The sequence below is a fragment of the Haliaeetus albicilla genome, chromosome 6, assembly GCF_947461875.1.
Source record: "Haliaeetus albicilla chromosome 6, bHalAlb1.1, whole genome shotgun sequence".
Taxonomy (NCBI): Eukaryota; Metazoa; Chordata; class Aves; order Accipitriformes; family Accipitridae; genus Haliaeetus; species Haliaeetus albicilla.
Window position 1 is genome coordinate 47,417,742 of NC_091488.1, and position 24,721 is coordinate 47,442,462.

At 43.7% G+C, this 24,721-nt stretch overlaps 1 protein-coding gene across 1 annotated transcript in view; it reads right to left on the minus strand.

Annotated features, from left to right (window-relative positions):
* Window positions 1-14,910, minus strand: part of LOC104321746 (antigen WC1.1) — a 30,196-nt gene extending 15,286 nt beyond the window's left edge. Inside the window, exons 1-7 of the mRNA XM_069786075.1 lie at window positions 14,759-14,910; window positions 7,920-8,234; window positions 6,996-7,304; window positions 5,094-5,408; window positions 4,048-4,359; window positions 3,307-3,624; window positions 2,294-2,608 (exon numbers count right to left, since the gene is read on the minus strand). Coding sequence (XP_069642176.1) covers window positions 2,294-2,608; window positions 3,307-3,624; window positions 4,048-4,359; window positions 5,094-5,408; window positions 6,996-7,304; window positions 7,920-8,234; window positions 14,759-14,828 — 1,954 coding nt within the window. The 5' untranslated portion in view covers window positions 14,829-14,910. The remainder of the gene's footprint in view (window positions 1-2,293; window positions 2,609-3,306; window positions 3,625-4,047; window positions 4,360-5,093; window positions 5,409-6,995; window positions 7,305-7,919; window positions 8,235-14,758) is intronic.
* Window positions 14,911-24,721: the final 9,811 nt, after the last annotated feature.

The window sequence follows — 24,721 nt, forward strand, 5'->3', positions numbered from 1 at the left end:
GTGTTTCCTGAGGTTGACCATACTGCTGGATCCTTGGTATTAACCTCATTCACGCTGCTAAGCTTGCACTCCTTTTCTGGGATCCTCACTCCAGAATGGTATACGTAGGTCACTCCTTGATCAACAGGGCATCCCACCAGGTGGCACCGGAGGAGCATTAGTAACTGTGCCCAGCCATTGGAGATTTCAAGCCCTAACATTAGTTACCACATGCTTTTCAGTGTCCCTCTCCCTTTGCCACACTCCAGCAGTCCAGGAAACTGCAGTTCATTATCCCCTTCTTCCCAGTTCTTTCAAAGGGGTATTTTGGTTGTAGGATCAGCACGATTAGGCACTACTCAACATATCTCTCCATAAACTGATACCAAAGCCCTCCTACATTGTGCAGTACAGTCTTTACAAGTGGCTTACGCCCTGAACTGTCCCAGCAATGCCATAGCCACTGTAGCGGCCTCTCCCTGGAGCAGTGACTGTAAGTTTCTCCACATTTCTCCATTCATTTACACTCAGAGTAAAGACCCATTGAGTGGTCACAGTCTGGGGAGCAGCGTACCCTCTTCTGTAGCGCTCCTTAATTACTGTAACTCAGGCTGCCTGAAAGGACTAATTTTTTAATCCATCATGAGCCCCTAGTTTTCCCTCCCAAGGTGTCAGGGTCCCCCTCCAGGTCAGTCAATCTAAGCTGTAGGAGCTCCCAAGAGCAGCCCTGAAGCTTGCAATTTGGCCATTTCAGTGCTACTAGTGGCTAACTTCTGGCCAGAATCCTCTCTTTTGTGCTGAGCACTAGTTAACAACACTTTAGCAGACCATTACTCTGACAGAGACCATCAACCAGATTCCTCAGCTCTGCTAAGCTGTCCCGCTGCCTCCTGAAGCCCTGCTGTGAGGACATGCTACGCTCTGGTGTACCCCACAGCAAAGCAACACACCACTCTCTTGGGGTTTCACAGGCAACATAACCCCTTTGCATGTCCTGGGCTGATATTCTTGCACAAAAAATATCCAGGCTCCAGGCCACTGGAGTTCTTCCCAATCACCTTCCCCTCCAACAGGGTCTGTGACACTCTCCATTTCCCACCTGTTTACACATAGGTTGTACCCTTCCCTGCTCTGCCCCACCACCCCCCCCGACAATGAATGTGCCATTTACATGACACCACAACAAGACAAATTTCCAATATCAGAATCAAGGCTTCTCTGGAGCTTTGAAGTCACTACAATTATTCCAGTCCCAGGGCATGCCAGGTACTAGTGTTGCCAGAGCTTCTCCCACATTTACTGTCTGCTATCATGGACAAAACTGTTTCCACTTGGGAAATGTAACTTAATTTTATTTTTTGCACTTAACATAATCTTAATTATTGCTTTGGGTAACGAGGAAATAAAAGAAAACATTAAAAATTGAACAAACGTTTAGGGAAAAAGCCTTTGATCCGCTCCGTTAGTCCTAAATTCCTTTGTTTTCCCTCCCAATTCCTTCAGTGAGGGTGGCAGTGCAGGTGGTTGTGTTTTCTTTCTGCTGCTCCTTGCTTCTTATTCATTTTCCTCTACTCCAGGCTGCAGTCCCTTCAGGGGTTGTATTTACTCCATTATGGGGTCTCCAAAGGCTGCAGTCCTTTCAGGGTTTGTACTTGGTCCAATGTGGCTGACCAGTCCCTTCATGGCTTGTACCTGCTCCATTGTGGGTCCTCCACAGCCTGCAGTCCCTTCAGCAGTGTGTCTGTTCCAGTATGGCTTATCCGTAGGCCACAGCCCTCTCAGAGGGATACCTTCTCTAGCATGGAAACCGTGTCTCCAGCCATGTCCCCAGCAGTGTCTTTTTCTGCTTCTTCATTTCTCCTCTCCTTGCAGCTGCCACTCTGTCTCAAATATGCATGAGCAGAGCTACCATGTGCTCTTCTGATTAATTGATTCTTTGGTGCACAGCGTGTTATTTCCATTGGTCTCAGAGCCAGCTGTAACTGACTGTAACGGGCACATGGCAGTTGATGACCTCCTCCTGCACAAGGAATACCCACAGCCCCTTGCTGTGGAAATCTTTATGGAAACCCTCCAATTTACCCCCCAAATATACCACCCCACCACACACTTCTTTGTGTGTGTGTGTTAATGCAAAATTAGGACTTCTGCAGACCCTTTCAATCTTGGTGGGACCAAGGGGATATGCTGACCAGCTATGCTTGTAGCCAGAGAGCAAGAGGCTGTCCAAGCAAGCCTCCACTACTCTCTGCTTCCCCTCACGTAACCCTCCCCTTTCAACTCACAGGCTCAGAAAAGGCTTTTCTGAACACACCTGAGCATAGGACTCCTGCATCCTCTTTGTGTTGGCAGTTGTGCTGGCCCCATGCCCTAGAGGGACATGCCCAGAGATCAGATTCAGCCCCAGTGCAGTTCACATCATCCAGCCAGATACGTCCTGAGCCTTCACCATAATGAGCAGAGACAAATTCCTTGATGGCATGTCCACATCCCAGCTGTTTGCAAACAACATTAGCATCTGATAGGTCCCAGTTATCATCACAGACGGTGCCCCAGATGCCGTCATGATAAAGCTCTACTCTCCCAGCACATCGGTTTGTTCCATTCACCAGCCTGATCTGTCTGCTACCTGCAGGAAGAAAACCCAACCATCAACATGCAATATAATGATAATGCACAGGGTCAGCATAATGGCTGTATGTTTAAAACACTTTTAAGGCACCACCTTCTTGTTATATTCCAGTCCTTCTGTTATGGTTTCTTGGGCAGAACTCCTGTGATGCTAAAACCGCATAAAGGGAAAGGCCTACTCCTGCATCAGGTAAGTGTTTGAATAATTCCTGTGAGATGTTGCAAACAAGGAGGAGTGTCTAGTCATGCTAATTATATACAGAGATCACCTTATCTTAGAATGCTGGAGAAGCTGTTTTCTATCTAAACTCATTTAGTTAGACAGAGACAGTTTCTGTTACAGATGGGTTACAAAATAAGACAAGAGTAGAAACAGTTCTCATTTACTTTGAAAGGCTGCACGTATCTATAAATATAGAAGTGTCACAAAATAAAACCTATTTAATTCCCAAGTGACAGTCAGAATGTGTATTATTTCTTTTTGATTCTGTGAGAGAAATTCTTGAAGAAATTCAGATGAAGAAAGCATTATGTAAATTCCACTTGCTTCCTCAACTATCATTTGTCCCTTAGAGTATGCAAGCAGGTGGGTATCACAAGCTCAGACCCATGCCTATAGGTCTGGTGAGACCACAGCACAAGGTGGGCTAGAGTCAACCCTAGGAAGCATTCTGCACCTTTCACATAGTAACTCACCTGAGCAAAACACACCAATGTCTTCAGCAACTCCTGTTGGCACTGTCTGAGAACAGGAGGTGTTACAGAGCATCAGCTGAGTCTCATGTCCAGCACACTGGACACTTCTTAAGCCAACAGGACCCATGCCTCGCTCAGACCTTGGAAGGTAATAGGCTTTCTCGGCAATTCCACACTGGAGCTGTCTGCATACCACATGAGCATCCTTAATGTTCCAGTCATCATCCAGGACTCTCCTCCACATGCCATGGAGTGAGATCTCAACTCGCCCATCACAGCGGCTCTCACCACCTGAGAGTCTGAGTGGTTCAGCAAGACCTGGGCTCAAGAGGGTTGGAAAATGTATTGAATAACATCTACTGCAGTAGAAATAACATGCAGAAGAGAGATGGAAGACAAATTTCTATGTTGGTAAAAAAATAATTCTCACCACTGGTTAAAGAGGCAGCCACTGCTAAGGCTTTGTTTGCTTTCATGCACACAGGGGTCTGCAATGGGAAGCGAGAAAAGCTTCCCCAGCTCAAACACTAGATCCTGTGAGGAGTTAGGCACATCTAAACAATGTGAATCCCTCTACTAAATGAAGTTTCTATGCTGAAACCAAGGTTGGAGGGATGGGCAAAAGGAAAGGAAAGGGCATTAAAGACAGGCTGACATAACAGACTTGCTTGGCAGTGTGAGATCACCAACGCTGCTTTGGTCTGAAGTCGCACTACCCATAAAAGGCCGCTCCTGACTTACCTGAGCAAATAACAGTGGCTGCTTCTCTGGCTGAACACGCTGGATTGCCCAAAGTCACTTGAGCACAATCCCATAGGCAGGACTCTGTCCCTTCACAGTGAAAAACATCTCTCCATATGGGCCCATCCCCATCCATGAAATGGTCTCCTGTCTGGATTGACATTGCATAGCCACAGTTCAGCTGATGACAGAGAACGCTGGCAGCTTGCAAATTCCAGTGGGAGCGGCAGAGTCTTCCCCACGTGTCTCCATGGCGGACCTCCACTCTGCCAGAGCATGTGGTGCCATTCACCAACCTGACACCTGGGCACCCTGAATATAAGAGAAAGTGAGTACCGAGATGTCATGTTCATAACTGCTCATGGGCATGACCTGAAAGTGACTGGGAAATGGGAATGAGTTTTTCTTAGCATTCAGTAGTAAAAATTACTCCACTGGGCCACAGGAACTTCCATACTCATAACTAGACTTCAGCCCACCCTATTTTACTAAGAAGAACGACTAGAAGTCAGGATCTGGTCCCCTTTGCCATTTTTAAACCCAGGGCACTAGGTTTCAGAGCTCTGGGTGAACCAATAGACCTTAATTGTTCTGACCAGCCACCTCACCTAGGGCCTCCAGCTATGTACCCTTGGGCTACTGGTCCAAGGCCTCACTTAAACCTGGACCAGGCCTTCAGTCCTTGCCTCAACCATGTAGCTGGTGTAACTGCCTCCAGTCTTGTCTCCTGCTACTCCTGACTGTACTCTCCAGTTGGACCCTACATCTGATTGATTACTTTGCCTTGTCTAGGACTGTGCGTAGACCTTGTTATCTGTACCTTCCTCTGTCCTCTCTGCAGATGCTTTGGATTGTGCCTTGGTGGGTAAGGACACACTGACTGTGTTGTCCTCACTCGCTGCCCCCAGCTCATCCTACCTTGTGGAGCAGCCCTGTTCTTGCTGTTCCCTGACACTAGGAGCATTTCACAAAGAACAGCCTTGTGATACAGGTGAAGTCCTCAAAGGAGTTTTTCAGTTCTCCTCTTAGACCTTTCCGCTGCTCACCTGAACATACCACACGAGCAACTTTTCCAGCAGGGCATTCATCATGACCTCGCACACTCACAAGGCAGTCTCTCAGGCGTGAGCCATTCTTCTTGCAGCTGAATGTGCCATTCCAGACAGATCCATTTCCTTTCCCGAAGGACTGTCCATCTGGTATCATTAGGGCAATTCCACAGTCCAGCTGCTGGCAGAGGGCGTCAGCAGCTGGTAAATCCCACAGGTAGTCACACAGGGTTCCCCACGTGCCTCCATGAAGAAGCTCTACTCTCCCTGAACATCTGGTGCTGCCGTTTGCCAGCCTGTACCCACCATAGCCTGCAGGAAGAATAAAGGAACTTAGCAGTTATATTTTTTTTTGTGTCATTGCACTGAAAATTGTAAGAGAGATCTAGCTGCAAGGAACTAACACTTGCTGTGTCTCAGGTTACTGGGAAGCATGTTAGACCAGGATGCTCATAAGCCAGCTCTGAAAAAAAAAAAGGTCTTTATTGTCCATGTTGTAGCCTGCACTACGTCACTAACAGTCTTTTGACTCTTTAAGTTCAGTCTCTCCTCCTTTTCTCTGCTCTCTCCTCCCCCATAATAGTTGTTGCTGCTGCCTTGCAACATCTTTTCTTGCAGAGGCAGTTCCAGCATTGCCTTGCATTTGGAGCACGTGAGAAACTCAGAGCAGGAGCTACCAGTAGCACTCTCTCTCCCAGTAGTTAGTCATCTCACATTACCCGGTAAGCAGCAGCTGCGGCATACAATTCTCAACTTTCACCCATGCCACAGCATAAGGCTCTGAACACAACAGGCCATGCCCATCAGCATATTCACAATAATTTAAGTGCAGCATGGGTAGGACTATGGTGTCCTACTGCCAGCCCCATGCAGTCCCTCTGTCTTCTCACACTGTTACTTCTTACCCTTGCCTGGTCCTTGCATCATACTCCCCCTAATGAGACCTGGATTTCCACTCTGAGCTGTGACTCTAGCAAGATGGAGGAAGGACCCAAGACCTGTCAGTTACTGATACCTTAACTGCGCTGTTTGGCCGTCACAGCTGCCCAGCCAGCACTCCAGATTGCCATGGCCAGTGGGATAGTGTCCAAGGCAGTCTTGAAACAGACTGCAGCCCTTTGACTGGGAAATGGACATGAACTGCAGTCCTTTCCAGGCTTGCTTTGTGACAGGGTGTTGACAGCAGCTCTGCCCCATGTTCAGTTTACCCCTTTTGATTTGTGCCCTGTGTTTGCTAGGTCTAATCATCACTTTTGTAGTTGGTGGCAGTAAGTTAGATGTATTTAGAGCCCCCAGCAGCCATGACTGTATGGAGTTCTTAAATAATGTTACCTGGCAGTCACAACTAAAGTCATCCAGGCCTCTTGACAACTTTTTCATTTTTCTTTTTTAGATAACTTCAATTTGTAACTTGTGCGTCCTTTGACCTTTTGGAGGTATGGTACCTCTCCCAGTTTTATAATTAACTGAAGTGCTGGAGATTAACATACACACTGGCAGCACAGAAAATAAATTCATTTCTCCATGTTGCTGCTTGTCTGCTCTGGCCATCTCTCCTTTTATGTATATGAGAAAGACATGGAAGGAATTCTCAGCACTATTGAGTGCATACCTCTAGTAGCATAAAAGAAATTACAGCCCTTTTGAGATCTGCATCCCTGGTGCAGAAGTGAAGTGGTTAGAACAGCCCATGTTAAATGCACACTCTCGAGTGAATGAGAGATTGTGGGGCTGCACTTTATTACTTCCTGGCCTTCCCTGGATGGCTCAGGGCATGATTAGGGAAGCACCCAAGAACCCTGAGGACTACAGAAATATGCAGAGGCTCTGAACGGTGGGTTGACAGGAAGAAAACATATAGGACATATGTAAATTACATCCATCAGTCCAAAGTCTCACCTGAACATACAACAGTGGCATCATAAGAGCATGTCTTATTATGGTGCAGCATCCTGTGACACTGTGCAAGGTGAGTCTCATTCCCTACACAGTGAAACTCTTCTTGCCAGATCAGTTCATGTCTATCTCCAAAGTGAGTTCCTCTCAAGATATCCACAGGCTGGCCACATTCTAACTCATTGCATATAACAGAGGCAGTTTTAAAATCAATGTGTGAAAAACAGACCGTAGCCCAGGTTTCTTCTTGCTGCACTTTCAGATGTCCTGAGCAGGCAGTGTCCCCTCCAGTCAGACGCAGCCTAGAGAAACCTGGAAAAAAAATCCAAGAAATCCAGCACCAAGGGTTGGTTGTACTGACCTAATTTAATAACTCCCATACCTTCATGGGCAACACACATGTCACTTCTCTGACGACCACTGACACTTTTAAATAAACATTGTGACAATTCCGTATGCCACCACCAAGACAGAAAATGCTGTGTGGGAATGCTTATTTCTTAGTATGTGAAAATACTAAATCCTTGGGAAGCTACAGGAGGGAAGTTTTGAACATTTTCCAAATGCTTGAGAAGTAGCAATCCCCAAACAAACAAATAAATAAATAGCCATTTACTAGTGTCTGTCCTTGAGGCTTCATTATTCAAATGAGAAAGAAGAAAATTAACTCTATCCCAGCCAAAACCAGCACACTCTTCTATGTCATTTACTATGTCTACTTCCATTATGTCACTGCTGTGCCCAGGCAAAGGAGACATACACTTCTAGTAAGCAGAAGACTTCATGCTTGTGCAACTTGCTTTGGCTGAGCAGAGGCTATGGAGAAAGTGTTACCTCTGTGCAGTAGTTGGCTTTTTCCAGCTAGGACAAAGTTTGACCTCAGCCTCGTAGCATTTTTCTATTATACAAGGTTGGGTGACTTCTTACCTGAGCAGACCACTCCAGTATCAAAGTAATGAGGGCAAGTAAAAACACCCCATCCTGCATGTGAGCAATTCCAGAGAGCGGATTCATCACCACGGCAATCAAGTCCATACAACCACGTTGGTCCAGATCCTTCTCCAAAAGGAGCTCGATTAAGGGCCTGAAGAGCAAATCCGCATCGTAGCTGCTTACAAACAACCTCAGCATCTTTTATGGTCCAGTCACCATCACACACAGTTCCCCACTGCTCCTGATGTTTTACTTCCACTCTCCCAGAGCAGGGTCTAGTTCCATTTGCCAGCCTCAATTCATCAGCACCTTCACACACAGAGACAGGGCAAGGTTATGGAAAGGACAGTGCCTAATCACGATTATCTACTGCAGATGGTTAACGAGATTGTTATTACTCTTAAATCAGACTTATTCAGTTCACCTTTCTAAATAGTTCAACTTCAAGTTTTTTTGCAGGGAGTTGTGTCTGTATTTACAAGTTTGAGCTAACAGCACTGCTAAAATGTAAGTTATTTCTAATGACAGGCGAACTTTCTCTTCTTCTGACCTATCAGGGGTGGGAAAAGCTGAGTAATGTCCCTGCTGTGTGATTCACAAAGACTTCAACAGAAACTCCTCCTTTCTCTTTGTTGTTCTGCTATGATGATATCCAGCTGAAAACGTTCACTGGGCACCACTTTCTTCATTCCCATGTTCAGTACTATGTGAAGAAGCAACTTCCCTTGTCTGCCTCAACTTCCTCCTCTCAGACAAACTATTACTTGCAACTCAGTGTCCCAATACTCTTCTTTCCCTCTTCTCTTGCCCTAGCCATGGGGTGCCCTAGTCAGGGGTACCCAAAGAGAAGATAATTACTCATGAGGGGTGGCAAGCTATCTCAGGAGATGCAGCAGCATAAGCAAGACAGACAGGTAGATCTTCACGTTGTTCCTCATGCCCCACCATCTCTTGGGGTGAGGGTGAGGCTTATGCCCAAAGAACCCTCTTTTCCTGCTCTTCTCCCAGGTCTGCCTCTTTCCTTTGATATGGGTACACATTTCCCAGTCCTTTTAACTGTGGACTCACAAAATAACATTACAGTCATCACAGAGTACTTGATAAAGAGCCTGACAGAAGAGGGAAGATGCACATGTTGGTATCTTGCCTTACAGTGTTGGACGGCTACTATAGATGCACCAAATATTATACAGTAGCTTAGCACAGGGACTTAAAGGCTAGAAAACACAGGGAGAATTTTGTTACATTCAAATGCAGGGATGATGGTGGAACACAGGAGCAGTTCTGAGGAAGCCAAGCTACACAAAGGCCTGCTAGGATCCAAGAAACACAGGGGAATGGGTCTGAGTCTGTGTCTTACACAGACACAGTAAACATTGGAAAAACTGAAGCATGTGACTGAAGATGTAACGACACATAAAGAAAAAAAGTGGACTTGTTCAGGAATTAAGGTTTTTTTTCCCAGTCAGGAATTTTAAGGCAAGAGTTTTGGAACATCTTTTCATAAAAAAGATTCTTTACTTAAAGATTCATATCTGCTTGAGTAAAAAGTATGCACAGAATCACAGAATCATAGAACGTGTTGAGTTAATATTCTGAATTGAAACAGACAATGATTTTCTGTAGATGTTTGTGAAAACATTGAAACAGAAAAAAACCCAAACCTTCTGTCAAATTCCATCAAAAACAGTCACTATTGTAATTAAACAACAATATGGATGGCATTCATTTGTTAGGCTGACAGAAGGCTTGTCCCCAAGTGCAAAGGAGAACAGAGAAACAATGGCAGGTGAGGAAATCCCAATAATCATCAGGGCCCTGCCTTGACCCCTTCTAGGGCTCTCCCAGCAGAGCAATCAGCCCTCACTGTCAAGGTGTGAAACCCATCAGATGAATCAACATGAGGGCTTTCCCTGTCACCTTAGAGACTGCCTAGGTAGTATGGGACGCTCTATGGAATGCAAGAAAAGCATCTTGGAATTGCACAAGGCTTATTATGGGATGTTTAGGAAAGGACTTAAAAGGTGGGGAAAGGGAGGGATCAAGGATGTTTTGGTAGGAGTAAGTGTGGGAAAATAGAAGGGTAACTGGATAAAAGGACCAGATGCAATGGGCACAAACTGAAACACAGGATTTTCCATCTGAACATCTGGAAACACTTTTTTCCCAGGAGGATGACTGAGCACTGGAAAACACTACTCAGGAAGGCTGTGGAGTTGGCTTCCTTGGAGATATTCAAAAGCCATCTAGACATGGTCCTGGCAACCGGCTCTAGGTGGCCCTGCTCAAGCAGGTGGGTTGGACCAGATGACCTCCAGAGCTCCCTTCCAACCTCAACCATTCTGTGATTCTATGAAAAGCAGCCAGTGGTGGGTAAGCAGGCTGCTCGTCAGTATGCTCCTCTGGCTATGCCCTGCACCTAATCAACACTGTCCATTGTGTCTTCTCATTAAAATCTATTTCTAACTGTTTTCCTGGGTGAGGTGACTCTATTCAGTGTGCATGTGTGTGTATGGAGGTCTAAGTGCCAGCAACTGGAGCTGGACTACAGGTCACAGAAGCATGTGTCTTTGGTGCTGTACTGGTTTTGGCTGGGATAGAGTTAAATTTCTTCATAGTAGCTAGTGTGGGGCTGTTTTGGATTTGTCATGAAAACAGTGTTGATAACACAGGGATGTTTTATTTATTACTGAGCAGTGCTTACACAGAGTAAGCCTCTTCTGCTTCTCACCCCACCCCACCAGTGAGGAAGCTGGGGGTGCACAAGAAGTTGGGAGGGGACACAGCCAGGACAGCTGACCCCAACTGACCAAAGGGATATTCCAGACCATATGACATTGTAGTCAGCAATAAAAACTGGGGGAAGAAGGAGGAATGGGAGACATCTGGAGTTATGACATTCATCTTCCCAAGTAACTGTTACGCATGATGGAGCCCTGCTTTCCTGGAGATGGCTGAACACCTGCCTGCCGATGCGAAGTGGTGAGTGAATTCCTTGTTTTGCTCTGCTTGCGTGCGTGGCTTTTGCTTTACTTATTAAACTGTCTTTATCTCAACCCATGAGTTTTCTCACTTTTAACCTTCTGATTCTCTCCCCAACCTGTGACTGTTGACTCAGCTCCTGCTCAGATTTTGGCTAACACAGCTTGTGCTAAGGCCTGATGTACGCTGGGAGCAGCGCCATTAGGTCAAAGCAAGAGCACCACGTAGGTGGGACAGGTGCCCAGAAAGAGCTACAGGGCCATTATGCAGCCATTGTCACCTGCAGATTGCTGGCTCCTACAGCCATCATCTTTGTCTGGCAGAATCTGCTAACTTATGGAAATAATATAGACCAAACTTCCAAGCTGGAAGGTATAAAACATCAGCTTACCCCAAAAGCCTTTGAAGCAGATGCAACAGCAGCTGGACTGCTGAGGCTTTTGTGCTTCCCAGTGTGATAGAGAGGACACCCACACCGTGATGGAGGAGGAAGGATGAGCACTCTCACTGTTAGCTAGGTAACTAGTTCTTTTTTTTTTTTTTCTCATAGGTGCACGAATTAAGATTTAATCACATTATGGAACTGAAGAGGGCTGGCAACTTCTTTTGGGGCTTGGAGGATCATTCAGATTGACCACATAACTAGAGAAGGTTTACAGGACAGTCATGTAAGAAGCCTAGTAACTTTGGTCCCAAATTAGCACTCCTTCAAAACCTGACACACAATGGAAAATTAAAGCAAACATCTATAGGACAGGTTTGATCCAATTGTCATTGCCCGGAGTGCACTAATAATCCTTAATGGCCTTGACCTTCCCCACCTGGGGTCTCCACCCACACACTCTTCCCATGGGCCAAGGCCTCCATTTAAGCACAGGCCTGGACCTTCTGTCCCTGCCTGAGCTATGTTGTAGGTGCACCTGTGTTCAATTCAGGCACAGCCATGCCTGGCCATGGGCCCTGTCAGTCTGCTCTCTGAGCCACAGACTGACTTCTCAGCTTGACCTTGGACCTGACTCATCACCATGAACTTGCCTGATCATCTGAGGCAAGCTGGCAACAAGAGTTGAACCCAACTACCACCCCTAGGTCTGCCCTGCTTGCCTCTCTTGGGTACGGCAGGGCTGACCCTGGCTGGTGAGGCCCCTGCCCAGCCAGCCGCGTTATCGCAGCTGGAGCAGCTGGCCCTTGCTGTACCCTCATACCAACTCTACAGCTCATGACTCATGAGTCACCTCTCCAAAGGTGACACAGTTAGCTAAGACAGACAACAATTCTTAGTTAAGACTGCACTGGAAGCAAGAAGGGTATCAGAACCTGAACCAGGTACCAAGAGACACCTGCAGTACTCATTATGACCCAGCACTGGGCAGTGATGTGAACAGAAAACAGTGCAGCTGTGCACATCTTGCAAATAGTCCAGAAAGACACCTCTCAGAGATCACCTCCTATCAATGATGGTATTTGATAAGCAACAAAAGATAATGAATTTGCACTAAGAGCCTTGGGTTTTCCAGTAAGAGTTTTCAAAACAATCTGGTGTGGAAAATATCGCCTTCCCTCTCTTCCTCAAAAGAGGAAGGTGTTCCTACATATCATACTGCTTGCTGTCATTTGAGATTGTGAAACAAGACTATATCATTTTTCTTTGCATTTGAAAATGAATCTAATTCCTCTATCTATTCCGTGTAAGTATGTCAGTCTTAGCCCAAGAACTGATGCTAATGCAGCCACTTCCTTCAGTAACCAACCATTGTTTCGTTTCTCATTCCAGAGTAAACTGCTAGCAGCAGTCAACTGAAAGGCAAGTTTGCCTCCACCTCCATGTGTTCTGCAGCCTGATTCTTCCCTGCTTCATCAGACACAGACAATATAGATTTGACACATGATCACCTCTTACACATAGGCAAAAGTTTTACCTCTTTGCTAACACTGCTGGACTTCCTCACAATTTCCTGCCTATCATTTAGATTCTGAAACTCAAAAAGTCTAAGGGAGATTATTCAAATGAATGACAACTAGTAACTTCCAAACCCTATTTTTTCTGCAAACTTCCCACTCTGTCTCCTCAAATTTCCTGAGTAAGAAAGTCTCTCACATACATAGCATAAGCCTCTGATAACTACAAAATAAATCCCTTTGTACTTGCAACACGTTGCCTCAGAAGGAGTATAATCTTTCTGCAATAAGTCTTAAAAGACTCTTCTGAAAGATGTTCTGGAGAACAACCCACAGTTTATTTGAAGAACATAGTCCAAAAAAGAGTTTTCTTACCGTAAAAAGATGTACATTTAAAAGAGAAATAATTTCTAAGAAAAGTTAAATTCATAATACATTATTAAAGGAACCAGATAACCTATTTCCATTAGCCATATGCAGGAGCAAAACAAACAGCTCCTCACTTGAGTGATTGACATCTCTGCACTTGAATTTTTAAATAAACCAACATCTGATGTTTTCAACATGTGACAGCATGCAAGGCTGGAGGCAAAGGTAGGCATAACCCAATCAACAGATTTAAATATTCCCTGATCAAAACTGTAATTTGCTGTAATCAATCTTATGTGAATTTTTTATGATACGTACAGGCACCCCTTTTGTATTCCTCACACTCCTTAGCATGTCCCACAAGTGCCTTCATTGAATTCAGCAGTACTAGTCACAGAGTGAGGTTCCGCTTGGATAAGAAGGCATCAGATTTTGGCTTGCTCTTGCTGAAGACCTGGTTCCCCTCATAGGCCAGGGATGAGAATGAGCCATGAATCCCTGTACCCAGACCCTAAGTGGAGGTATTCAGCACACACATGCTGCCTCAGTTGCAGGTTGCCCGCTCACTCCCGGAGGGCTGTGCCTCCTGTACTGCCTGTGTGGTGCACCCTCCCTGGGGAAGAGCCGGCGGCTGCAGTAGCGTGGAACAGAGGTGGGGGTCATAGGTGCTGATGATGGTGGCAAGGTAAAGCTACTCTTCTCTACATCTGCCAGTCAGTCACTCTATTACTATTCCCTGTTATTAAAAAGAAGTTGGCAGAAAACTCACTCTCATTTCTACGGTACTGCTCAGTTGACACTCAAACATTGCTACAAAGATGTCTAAATACAAATGCTTAAGATTGTCCTTCACAATCCTTTGCACAGAAAGGCCTGTGCCTCCTCTTCCTGCCCACTTGAAGTGTGACTGCATCCACACAACTGGTGAGAACCTTTAAGACTAGGGCCATGCTACATCGAAGTATCAACCATGAAGTCTTGTTCTCATCATATGGGGATGCAACCACCACCAGAATGCCACAGTGCCACCTCCATGTGTATAGAGACAAAAATGAGGATTCCAAAATCTGACTCTCATCATCAGCTTCCAACGTGTACACATAGCTCTAAAGAGCAGAGAGGCAAATAGCGATAAGATTCAGATATACAGCAACAACTGAGGGGACAGTATGATACTCAGCCGAACTCCACTAGACACATAGCGCACAGCAACATAATTTTAACTGGTGTTGAACAAAGATGTGGAGTTATTCATTCTGTCTACACAGAGCTCAACAGGGGAGGCAAGACAGTAGTAAGAATACCCAGCTGGTTTCCATTACAGCTTGGCTGTTTACTAAACTTGGACTCGAATTCCTGTAAGAATGGCCAGTCACTGATGTCTGAGTAAAATACAAAACTATTACAAATGGCTTACCCTTCTTTCTCTAGGATCACCAAGGAGATGGAATCAAAGGCAGAAATGTACTTAAACACCCTCTTCACACTTTGCCTTACAGGTTGATGGAATAACAACGTATTTATACTGAATTTACACTCTTTTCCTATCTCACTGCCTTATGTGAAATAAAGTATGTACTTACCCAGGGAGACCTGAATGGAGAGGAGAAGCAGCCACAACACTGGGGTAGAAAGATGTCCTTTTGTTGCCATCCTGACTGCAGACAGATGAAACTTCACTGTCTGTTAGGTGCTGCCTAGACCAAACTCTGCATGGGCTTCTCTGTGTCTCACAAATGACTACAAAGGAGGAAATATATAGATTCACATGCTAGCATGAACTACATTAAGGAGCCAATAGAAATATTGTTCACCTTTTTAGACATTATCAACAGATTCATCTGAAATCTGAAAGAACCAAAACCTCCAATAAAATTTGAAAATTGTGCCTGTGACCTTATATGAAGGATGATTGCGCTTCTGATGTCATCATCAGTATTGCCTTGTTTTACTATGAGACCTACATTGGCGGTAAGGGTAGAGCAGTACGCAAAATGGTTATTTCTCACCTGACAAAGCAATGTGAAAGTGCAAAACTTTGGTCATTTTATGAATCACTTTGGAAGAGAAAAAGGTAAAGAAAATCCCTAAATTTGTAGCTCATCCGTCTCCTTGGGAGAAATTGTACTCTCACTATAAAATCAACAGATGGCATTTATCACTAGTGGTAATTCTGTGAGTAGAAAATGATACCCACTCTGTCTTTGAGGCAAGCACTGCTCAGGGTTTCCTTATTCAGTCAAAACTTGAGAACTGTATAGGCAGAAGCTCTTGAAAGACCATCTTCCTTAGGATGCTAATTACAGGACTTCCTGTTTCCTCTGCTAAGTTTCTTTTTGTTTCAGGTTATGTATGACCATAGCTGGTAGTTCTGCCTAGTCTCTCATTCACTCTAGAATGATGAATTTAATCAAATGGTAGCTACTTGACTAATTCTTGGCAACTGGAACAAGTTGCGGAGTGCTACCTGTTTACACCAGTCTAAACACACAATCCTCTTTATGACACTGACACACATACTCTTTTTGTCTGATGGCATCTACCTGGTGTTTATCCACAATCCCAAGTTCAGTGACGTCCAAGCTGTTAGGTCCTTAGTACACCAACAAGCTCTGCAACCTCCTCCCCTTCTCACTGGGCTTTGTCTGCCTGTTCAAGGTCTAGTATAACCTTGCAGCAGTGTAACCTTGGGTCAGACTGCTGTGGAAAAAGCAACATGACACCACATCTGTCATCCAGCTGTATCTACCTAGCAAAGTTTGCGCAGGACCTTAAGGATATCTTTTCACTAGACTTGGACACAGAATATTCCTATATGGAAAAGTAACCTATTGGTTACCATTGCACAGCCCATCATTACTGTTGGTATCCTTTGTCTGGATAGAGGGGCATTCTGGGACACCATCTATGCTCAGATAGCAGAAGAAAAAACAGCACTATCTCCAGTAAGCACAAACATCTTGGTCTACATATCCAGAAGTTCTGTTCCTTCCTCAGATGGATGAAACCCTTCTTCTCTGAGGAACCCACCTACCCCTCCTCAGTCAATCTCTCTCCGTTCTTCACTTCTTTCCCTGCCCACTTATAAGCCAGGTCCATCCCCGCCTTTTCAGAAGTGGTGCTTTCCCAGGACAGCTTTCCACACTGTATTTCCACTGTTGGCCTTAGAAGTAGATGCTCTCTTCTCCACAAGGAATTGGTCATGACAGCAAAAATCTGTAACAGAGCAAAGAGGGTGAACTGAGTTTGAAACAAGAGCAGCTGACAGCAGGTCATCAAGTGGGTCTGGAGGACTAGGAATTACTTCAAGATTTATGAAGAAATACTGAATTATATTTACTTTAGGTTTAGTTTTCCCAATGTGAACTTATATTGCGGAATTCTTGGTGCTCTTTTTTTGACTTCACATGAGTTTCTGGGCCTTCTGCACGGTTTGTGTTGCTTGTGAAGGTTCTTTCAGAATTGGCTTCCCCATCAGAAAAGCCTGAGAAGATGGACAAAAAACAACCCTTGTGGACTGGAGGTATGCAACAGAATAGGCTGGGGACAAGACTCAGCCTTGTGTGCTTGAGAACAAACTTTACAACTCTGTAACTAAAAATCATATTGCATATGAAGTTGCAATGACACTGCTTAGTACACACCTTTGGACAGGAAGATGTAACAGGTATTGGTGTCTAGAATCTGAAAAAAATAGAAGACTCTCACATGAGCCCTAATAAACTGTGAAATTTTGCAGTCAATAATTAGAGTGCCTGAGAACACAAGAAGAAAATCCTGTGCTGCATGAGAAGCATCATACTAGTATCAATTTCCTCAGTTCCCTACTATACATTCTGAGAGTAGAATGAAGTATATTTCTTCACAGAAATGAAAATGGGGTCTGAGGATACTGGTTCACAGCTGTTTCTGTGTTTGCCAAGTAGGTGCTTCAAGACATACTGCTCCCCAAGCAGCACTTCCTTCCAGGGGCTCCTGTTGTCAGCTCTAGTGGTACCTTCTGGCTAAAGGATTACTTCTTGCTTCTTTTGCAAGAAAAATCTGATGTTGATTCAGTTCTCCTTACTGGGATGAGCAAAAATTAAGAGGTGGGCAGAGCCCATTGTTTTCCAGCTTGCAAGGAAGGAAGAAGAGAAGTAGATATGGGGCAGGGCTCCAATCCGGTTGGAGCACAGAGTGAAGCTTTGTTGTTCTCAGGGTCTGTCTATATACAGGAGATACCTTCCTGAAAAATGGACATACATGGTGGGAGCAGCCAATAAATAGCCCACTGTTCCATAAGGAAGTCTCCAGCTTATATCATAGGTATAGTGAGAGATTAGTAGGCTAGAAGAGAGGGTTCTCTCTTCTCTTCTGATGCTCCTCAGTCCTACCACTTTGCATTTGCAAAGAAATGTAGCATAGGGAACTGACACGCATAAGGATGTTCTTGCAGCATGGCTTTGAAGCAGGCTGCATGGTTACCACCCATGGGTAGTGCAGCAAGAGTAGATGGAAGACTCATGTGGCAGGACCCCACAGCTGAGAAGCGTGTAGGGACTGCTTTCACACAGACTCACCTAAGACAGAAATACCATGGAGACACTTGGGCTTTCATCTCCTGGAGCAAACAACTAAGGATGTGGTTAGAGGCTCATCTCATTTTTGAAGCAATCAGCACAAATATTGTCTACAGCGCTAAGTAAAAGCTGGTCAGGGACTGATTCCTGGGTCTGGCGTCAAGTGGCACAGACTGACTTGCACCCACACTGCATAGGATTAATTCCCTCTATATCATATTTCCCTTGAAGTGGGCCAAAGCAAAGCTAGAGACTGAACCAGCACCTGAGCCACAGACAGAGGTTAAGTGCTTGAGTTTGCTTGCTTATTGTGCAGTGTAGGGGTACCCACAGGGTCTCCCTCCCATCTGTCTCTCCTGCAGCTAAAGAACGCCCTGATCTTCTTGACACCTGACAGGATTCCTCCCCATGCACATGAATATGAAGTATATAGAGTAGGAAGTCAGCAAGAAAAGTCCTTCCTTGTGGTCTGTAAAAAACCTTCTAAAAGAGTTTTCAAGACCTGGCAATACAGAGCTGCCTAGTGGGAGATCTCTTAGGAAGCAGTTGTAGTGGATGTGGCTAAGAAGACCCATTAGCAAGCTCTGTGCTGGATAACCTGGACTACACAGGAGCCTTTGCAGGATTCCAGGCACGCACACTGATGCAGGGTAAGCAACAAAGGAGGCAGTACAGCCCCTTTTAGAGGATGGGAGAGGAAACATGGAAAATATTTGTTACAGACCATCTTCTGAGCAACAGAGGTGAAGCAGAGAAAGTCATAGTTACAGGGATGGGAGAGAATGCGAATGGGTACCTCACCTGTACGGGCATAGGGCTGTGGTACTACTGTACTTTTTGGAAGATAAAGTGGTCAAGACAGTCTACTGAAACAAGCATATGGTGCTGCCTTAAGACAGTGGGAAGAGTAAGTTGGGCTGGTGATGCAAGGTTACGATGCATCAACAGTAACAAGGAGGAAGGAGATAATTTGAGGATGAGGGTAAAGTGTCTGGATGAAATACATTAATAAAGAAAAGGAAGAAAAATGCCTAGATCTTGTCATGCTTCAATCAATGAACAGGAACGACATCAATATTAAAAAAAGGCAAATGCAATTCTAGGCTGTATCAGTTGAGAATTTGCAGTACAGATAGAGTATTATTAAGATAACTCTACAGAGTATTTTTTACAGTAAACAATTTTACTCACGTATAACCAAAATGATGTACTAGAGTTGGAACAATACAAAGAAGGGCTTCAAGGATGATCAGGGAAATACAGAGTCCATCTTACGGTCAAAGGGTGATGAAGAGACTAACAAAAAATGTCAGTCTAACAAACCCCCTTCTGTTTCTAAGTATTTTCAGACAGGTTAACACTAACCGGAACAAGGACTGTATAATGTGAAGAAAAGTATAAAGTTGCTGTGAAGACATGTAAGACTGGATGTCACAAGGAGGCTTCTAACTATCAGAAAAATAAGGCCCTGAAATAAGCTTCCAATAAAAATGGTAACAGAAAGAAACTTTTCTATTAATGACCAAGGTCATAATCACTGAAAGGAATTACCGGGCATGTTTCCTTCAGTCAACACAAGTGTAGACTTGATGACTGAGGTGGTCCCCTTAAATCCCTTGCCCCATAATTCAGTAATTACCACAACAGACCTTCTGTATAAATCATACTTTTGCCATAAAAAGATAGAGAATACATAGTGCAAGATGTGGTAGAACTACAACCACCTCTGTTTCCTGAAACTATCCAGAAAAGTAAATCTGAATATGAACAAGAGAAGACTGCTGTAGAGTAGAGAAAAAGACCTTACTCCATAGAAACCATGCAGCATTTTCACCTGGTACTTGACAATGGACTCTGCCCTGTGAACATGCAAAATCTCAGATTTCCTGACACCGTGACCAACAAAATGCAAGGGAGGCAGGTCAGTAAAGGGGGAATGAACAGTATTAATGGAATATTTATTGGTCAAGTGAGGTACAGATGGGACTCTGGCAGACAACTACTGATGAGCCCGTGGTGATCCTAAAGTCAAGCAAGGAACGGTTTCATGAGCAGAACTGTAAATTTTCCTGATAGATGTTCACATCAGGGGAGAAAAAGATCACAATCAGTGTTTATTAGATCACCTTTTACTAGTAAAATTGTTAATAGAATCAAGTTATTATTAATAGCAGATAACTATTCACATGGTATGCTCAATTATTGCCTCACACTCAGACACTCACTGACAGTTACCTGCTTAGAGCGAGAGCTGGGAGGCCCATTCCAGGACCAAAGGGTTATCATGCCAGAGGTTTCTAACTGAGCTCAGAAAGGTCCTTTAGGGCCCATTTTTCAGCAGCTGTGTATATAATTCTGTTATATTTGTACATAGAAGTCACTGCATCCTAGGATGCGGTCTAAGTTATACAACCCACTGTTGGTATCATTGTGTGCTGGGGGCCCTGACAGACTTGAGATTCTTGATTTCTTGATGTTCTGAAGTTTTTCTTTTCTTGTGGATGCACAGGACTGAGCGTCTCCACACCTTATGTATTCTTGGGAGACTTTTACATGCTGTCTCTCAGCATCCACCTGTCCTTTCTTTGATCTGATTTCTGGTAACTGTTTTTCCATTCACACACATAGGCAATGGTCATTCATGCAAATTCACCCAATACAGGCTTTTATAGCAGAAATGCAGTGCCTGAGCTGATCCATAAGCCAGCATTTGTCCCACAAGACACTCTCCTATCCCACAATTTCAGCTTCTAGCAGCAATCTCTACTTCCAATCCCTTTGGACACAGTTTTCTTGTATCTATGTGAAATTTATACCTTTATGGCTCCTACATATTAAAACTTAGAATTTTAAAATATGTCACTCACTGCAACATAACTAAGAGGCAAGCAGCTCTTGCCTGACTATTTTAATTCCCTCTACCACATGCCAACAGTGTGTTCCTCCTCGAATGACAGGAACAGTATCCCTGTAGAGCTCTGTTTTCCACACTTTTAACTCCAGGGGCACACAGTTTTCTGGTTAACATTGGCAGAGCACAGCAAATCTTTGTCTGTAATTTGTCAGTCTCCACCCAGCACAGCCAGACAGCGTTCCAGTGACTGTCATCCTGCCGCTGCTTTCACTGCCCCTTGGCTGCTTATCCCTGTCAGCCTCTCCAACATGCTAAAGGTAGGCAGGGGAAGGAACTACTGCCCCAACACTGGGTGACTGTTGCTCTGTAGTGTTCAGGAAGACATGCTGTACTCTCTGCTTACCAGACAGTGCCATCAGTAAGGGCTTCTGGTAAGCTTTCAAACTATTAGGCTTACAGCTAAAAACAAATTCTTAAATATATATCCTACAGTGCTATTAAATGGATTTAATCAGAATATAAACCCTTTTGTACAGAATGCTGTACACATTTCTAAAAGCCTCCTCCAGGTCTTAAGACCTTCAGTCGCATACGTCTCTGAAAGTGAGTAAGGAAGATAAACACACACACAAACACATGTCTTGTGGTCCAAAGTTAATACAGGCTGCTTCAAAACTTGTTTGGGGGCTATGTATGTGTCTTTGAACTGATGCTATCTTGAAACAAAACATAGATGGAGCTAAGAGATGGAGCTAATACTTAATGCTAAGGTAAAGATGGGGGTATCTGAAGGAAAACAAGCAGTTAGGAAGGAAACCACTTTCTTCCTTACTTGGGCTGTGCTGGAGGGATTTTGAGTTTCAGAGAAATGAGATGTATCCTGTGGTTAAGTTAAACCTGAGCCTTGAGAAGGATTAATCTCTGTATCTCAAACTGACAATGGTTTAAACAAACATCTGAAATGAAGTCAGCTGGAGTGGTATTTACCTTTGTGAATCTTTATGAATGTATTTTTCAAAAACTTCCAAAAGCTAGTCATACATTTTTTTTCTCTCTTGTGAGCCCAAATGCTTTTGGAGAAGTGGCAGTCAGAAATTTTCCAATAAAAGTATGACTTGAGGAAAGCGTACTTTAAAGAAATAGATATATTTGACAAAATTTGTTTTTAGGGAGGGTTCAAGTGCAGGCTAATATGATTTATATTGTAAGAAAAGCTAAGATGTCATCCAGTTTCAGAATAAACTGTATTTTGATCTTATGATCCATTGAATGTCTCTGCCCCCAAGAGTTAAACAAATTGAAAGTAAAGTTTTAGTGACTTCTTTGAATTGTGGTCTAAGGCAGATGGTTTTGGTGCACTTTCTCTGAGACATTTTACTTTATACACGGAAACATTGGTGGTTTCTTTTTGTGGCTATTATTTCTTTCTGTAGCATTTTTCTTTAAAATAATAATAAAAAAATCTTTTAATATGATTCTCTGTTACTTTTTTTCTTTCCAGTTTTTATTAATTCCAAGTTGTCATGAAATCACTATTTATTCAAGCCATGTATGGTAAAATTAACTTGAGGTAACTGTCCAGGATTTCATGATGAGTATGCCATCAACTAATGACAGAAGAGCTGATCCAATGGCTTCTGAAAAGTTGCATTAATGATGGTGCATTATGCTATGACCTTTGCTTCAGAGAACTGTGAGGTCACCTTTAGTTTTTAATTAAATGCCAGCATCTCAATTCTCAAGATCAAAATGATTCCTTCAAGTTTCAACAGGAATGAGGTGACGTGTGTATGTCTGTGTTTGTCCCCTTGGTAAGATAAGGTTTCTACACTTTTTCTCTAAATACTTAAATCTTTTATCCCTGAATTTGAAGGCACAGATAAAAAAACAGTGGATCAGGTCTTTCTGGTAGCTGGCCTCCCGACCCTCAGATTCTCCAGTACCTAGCTCCTAAACTTCTTACTCCACTCACCAGCAAGTCCAGCTTGAAGTTTGCTGTGACACCACATACACAGAAGAAACAGAGAGCATACTCACACGAAAGCAGTTAGACAGGACAGTCTGTAGTGATCAAGTGCAGGGACTGGCCAGACAAGTTTCCTGCTTATGTGCAATGGCATCTTTTATACTCCCCTTCCTCCATTTCTGTCTATAACATGATCCTTCCCATTCCTTGTAAACATCCCATAATTCATCCTCTACATTCCCAAAACTCCATTGTTTAATCCCCAAATTCTCCTCTTTTCCCAAGCTCCCCATTTTAACTTCTGTACTCCTTTATGCAGTAGTCTGCTTTACTTTGCATTGCATTCCAAAGAGAACTGAACCACCATGGAGTGCTGTACAACAGGGGCAATTACTAAATTAGTCATCTTCAATGGTTTTAGGAGTAGATGATTCAGAGGGATTAGGTTGGCTGAGGTCTTGATTTGTCACTGTTCTTCTGATTGCTTTCTGTGTATTTGTATTGCCGTTAGCCAGATTTTTACTTAATTAATCTGAAGTATATGTATCCTATGAACTTAGTTGTGTCTCAAGAATCTTGATCCTTAAAAAGGTTAAAAAAGTAGTTCTGAGATTTACTACTTACAATATGGGAACTCTGAATAAGCACACACTCTTGAACTTCTAGAATGTTACTGTTAGGAAACATGTCACCAAATACTTGAAAGAAACAATCACTCCTTCAGTAGATCTCAGATTTGACTTATGACCCTTCATAAAGGGGCAGAGAGGCTTAAAGGGAGAAAGAAACCATGAACAACTCCATCTGTATCTGTGTGGTGCCACACTAAAAAATGTCAAGTTAGGCTATAAAACACCCCTAAATGTAAGAAAATCAGCAAAAGCACAAAAATTCTTGTCAGCCAACTGCTGAAACCAAAACACTACTGTGGACCTCCTGGAGATGCAGTGCAATCAGCTGTGCCCCAAAATGCCAAGGAATGGGTGGCACCTCATGGGTGCAGACTTCCTTCTGAAGGAGCAAGGACACTGTCCCAGGGACAGCGGTGCTCCAAAAAGCCAGCAAGGAGGAAGTAGCCAGTGGCATTGGACTCTTCCTGAGCTACCTGCATGTGGTGGAGGAGCTAGCAGTACCCAAAAGCGCCAGGTGTGGCATAACATACCCCCAAATGTTGGAAAATTCCAGAGAAGACTTGACAACAGGGGTTCTGGATCCCTCACTTCTGCCACCCCAAAGCCATTAAGGGTGGCTAAGCCAGGAAACACCATCAAATCCCTAAAGTTGTTCAAAGACATGTGAAGGACTGTGCTGAAAGGGGACCTTAGCATCTCACATTTGAACATCCAGAGATTGGTTCAGTATACAGAAGCATTTCCACATGAATGTGAACCACAGTACAGGCCAACAAGTGCACATTGAGGCTGTGTTAGGGATGACAGGAAATTACTTTGCAGAAGTAATTTTGAAGTGCATTTCAGAAACTGGAGGAAGCCTTTTCCCAGATAAACTCCACAGGCTAGAGTTCCAGCAGGAATTATTCTGGGCTAAAAAGTTTTACTAGAGCATGATTGTACATCTGTTCTTCAGGGTTTTTTTTCCCTAGGTATCAAAGAAAGATTCAGAAAGAGTGAGATTGAAAATAACTCAGTTCTAGCTTAAGAAAGTGATTTCAGATGGTGATCCTAGGGATGCAAATCAGTCAATAATCAACTTTCTACTGCTGCTCACAATATTTTCTTCCTTCAGTGCTAGTGATTGATTATTGCTTATATTTTAATTCTGTTTTCCTTTTGTAATTACATTAGGAGTGTGTGAGTGTATCCTACTCGTACAGGAGAAATACAGAAAAAAACCCAATTATATCTGGTACTGTAAAAAAGAAAATACATTTAAAGGAAGTCAAAGGAGTGGGAAGAAAGAGTCCAAAAAAGATCTGAGCATGTCTTCATGCTCACTGTTCTAGCACAAGATCTTCTTGCAAAAATTATCATCACTACACCTTTAAATTGTTCTGCGTGAGTTTGTGTAGGGTGTAGGTGGAGAAATAGTTACCAGAAAACAGCAGGTGGAAGAAGTGAAAACTACATCCTTAGAGGTATCATGAGAAAGTCTCCCAAGAGCTGATATACTCCAGACACCAGTGGTACTGTTGAATCCACAGGTACTG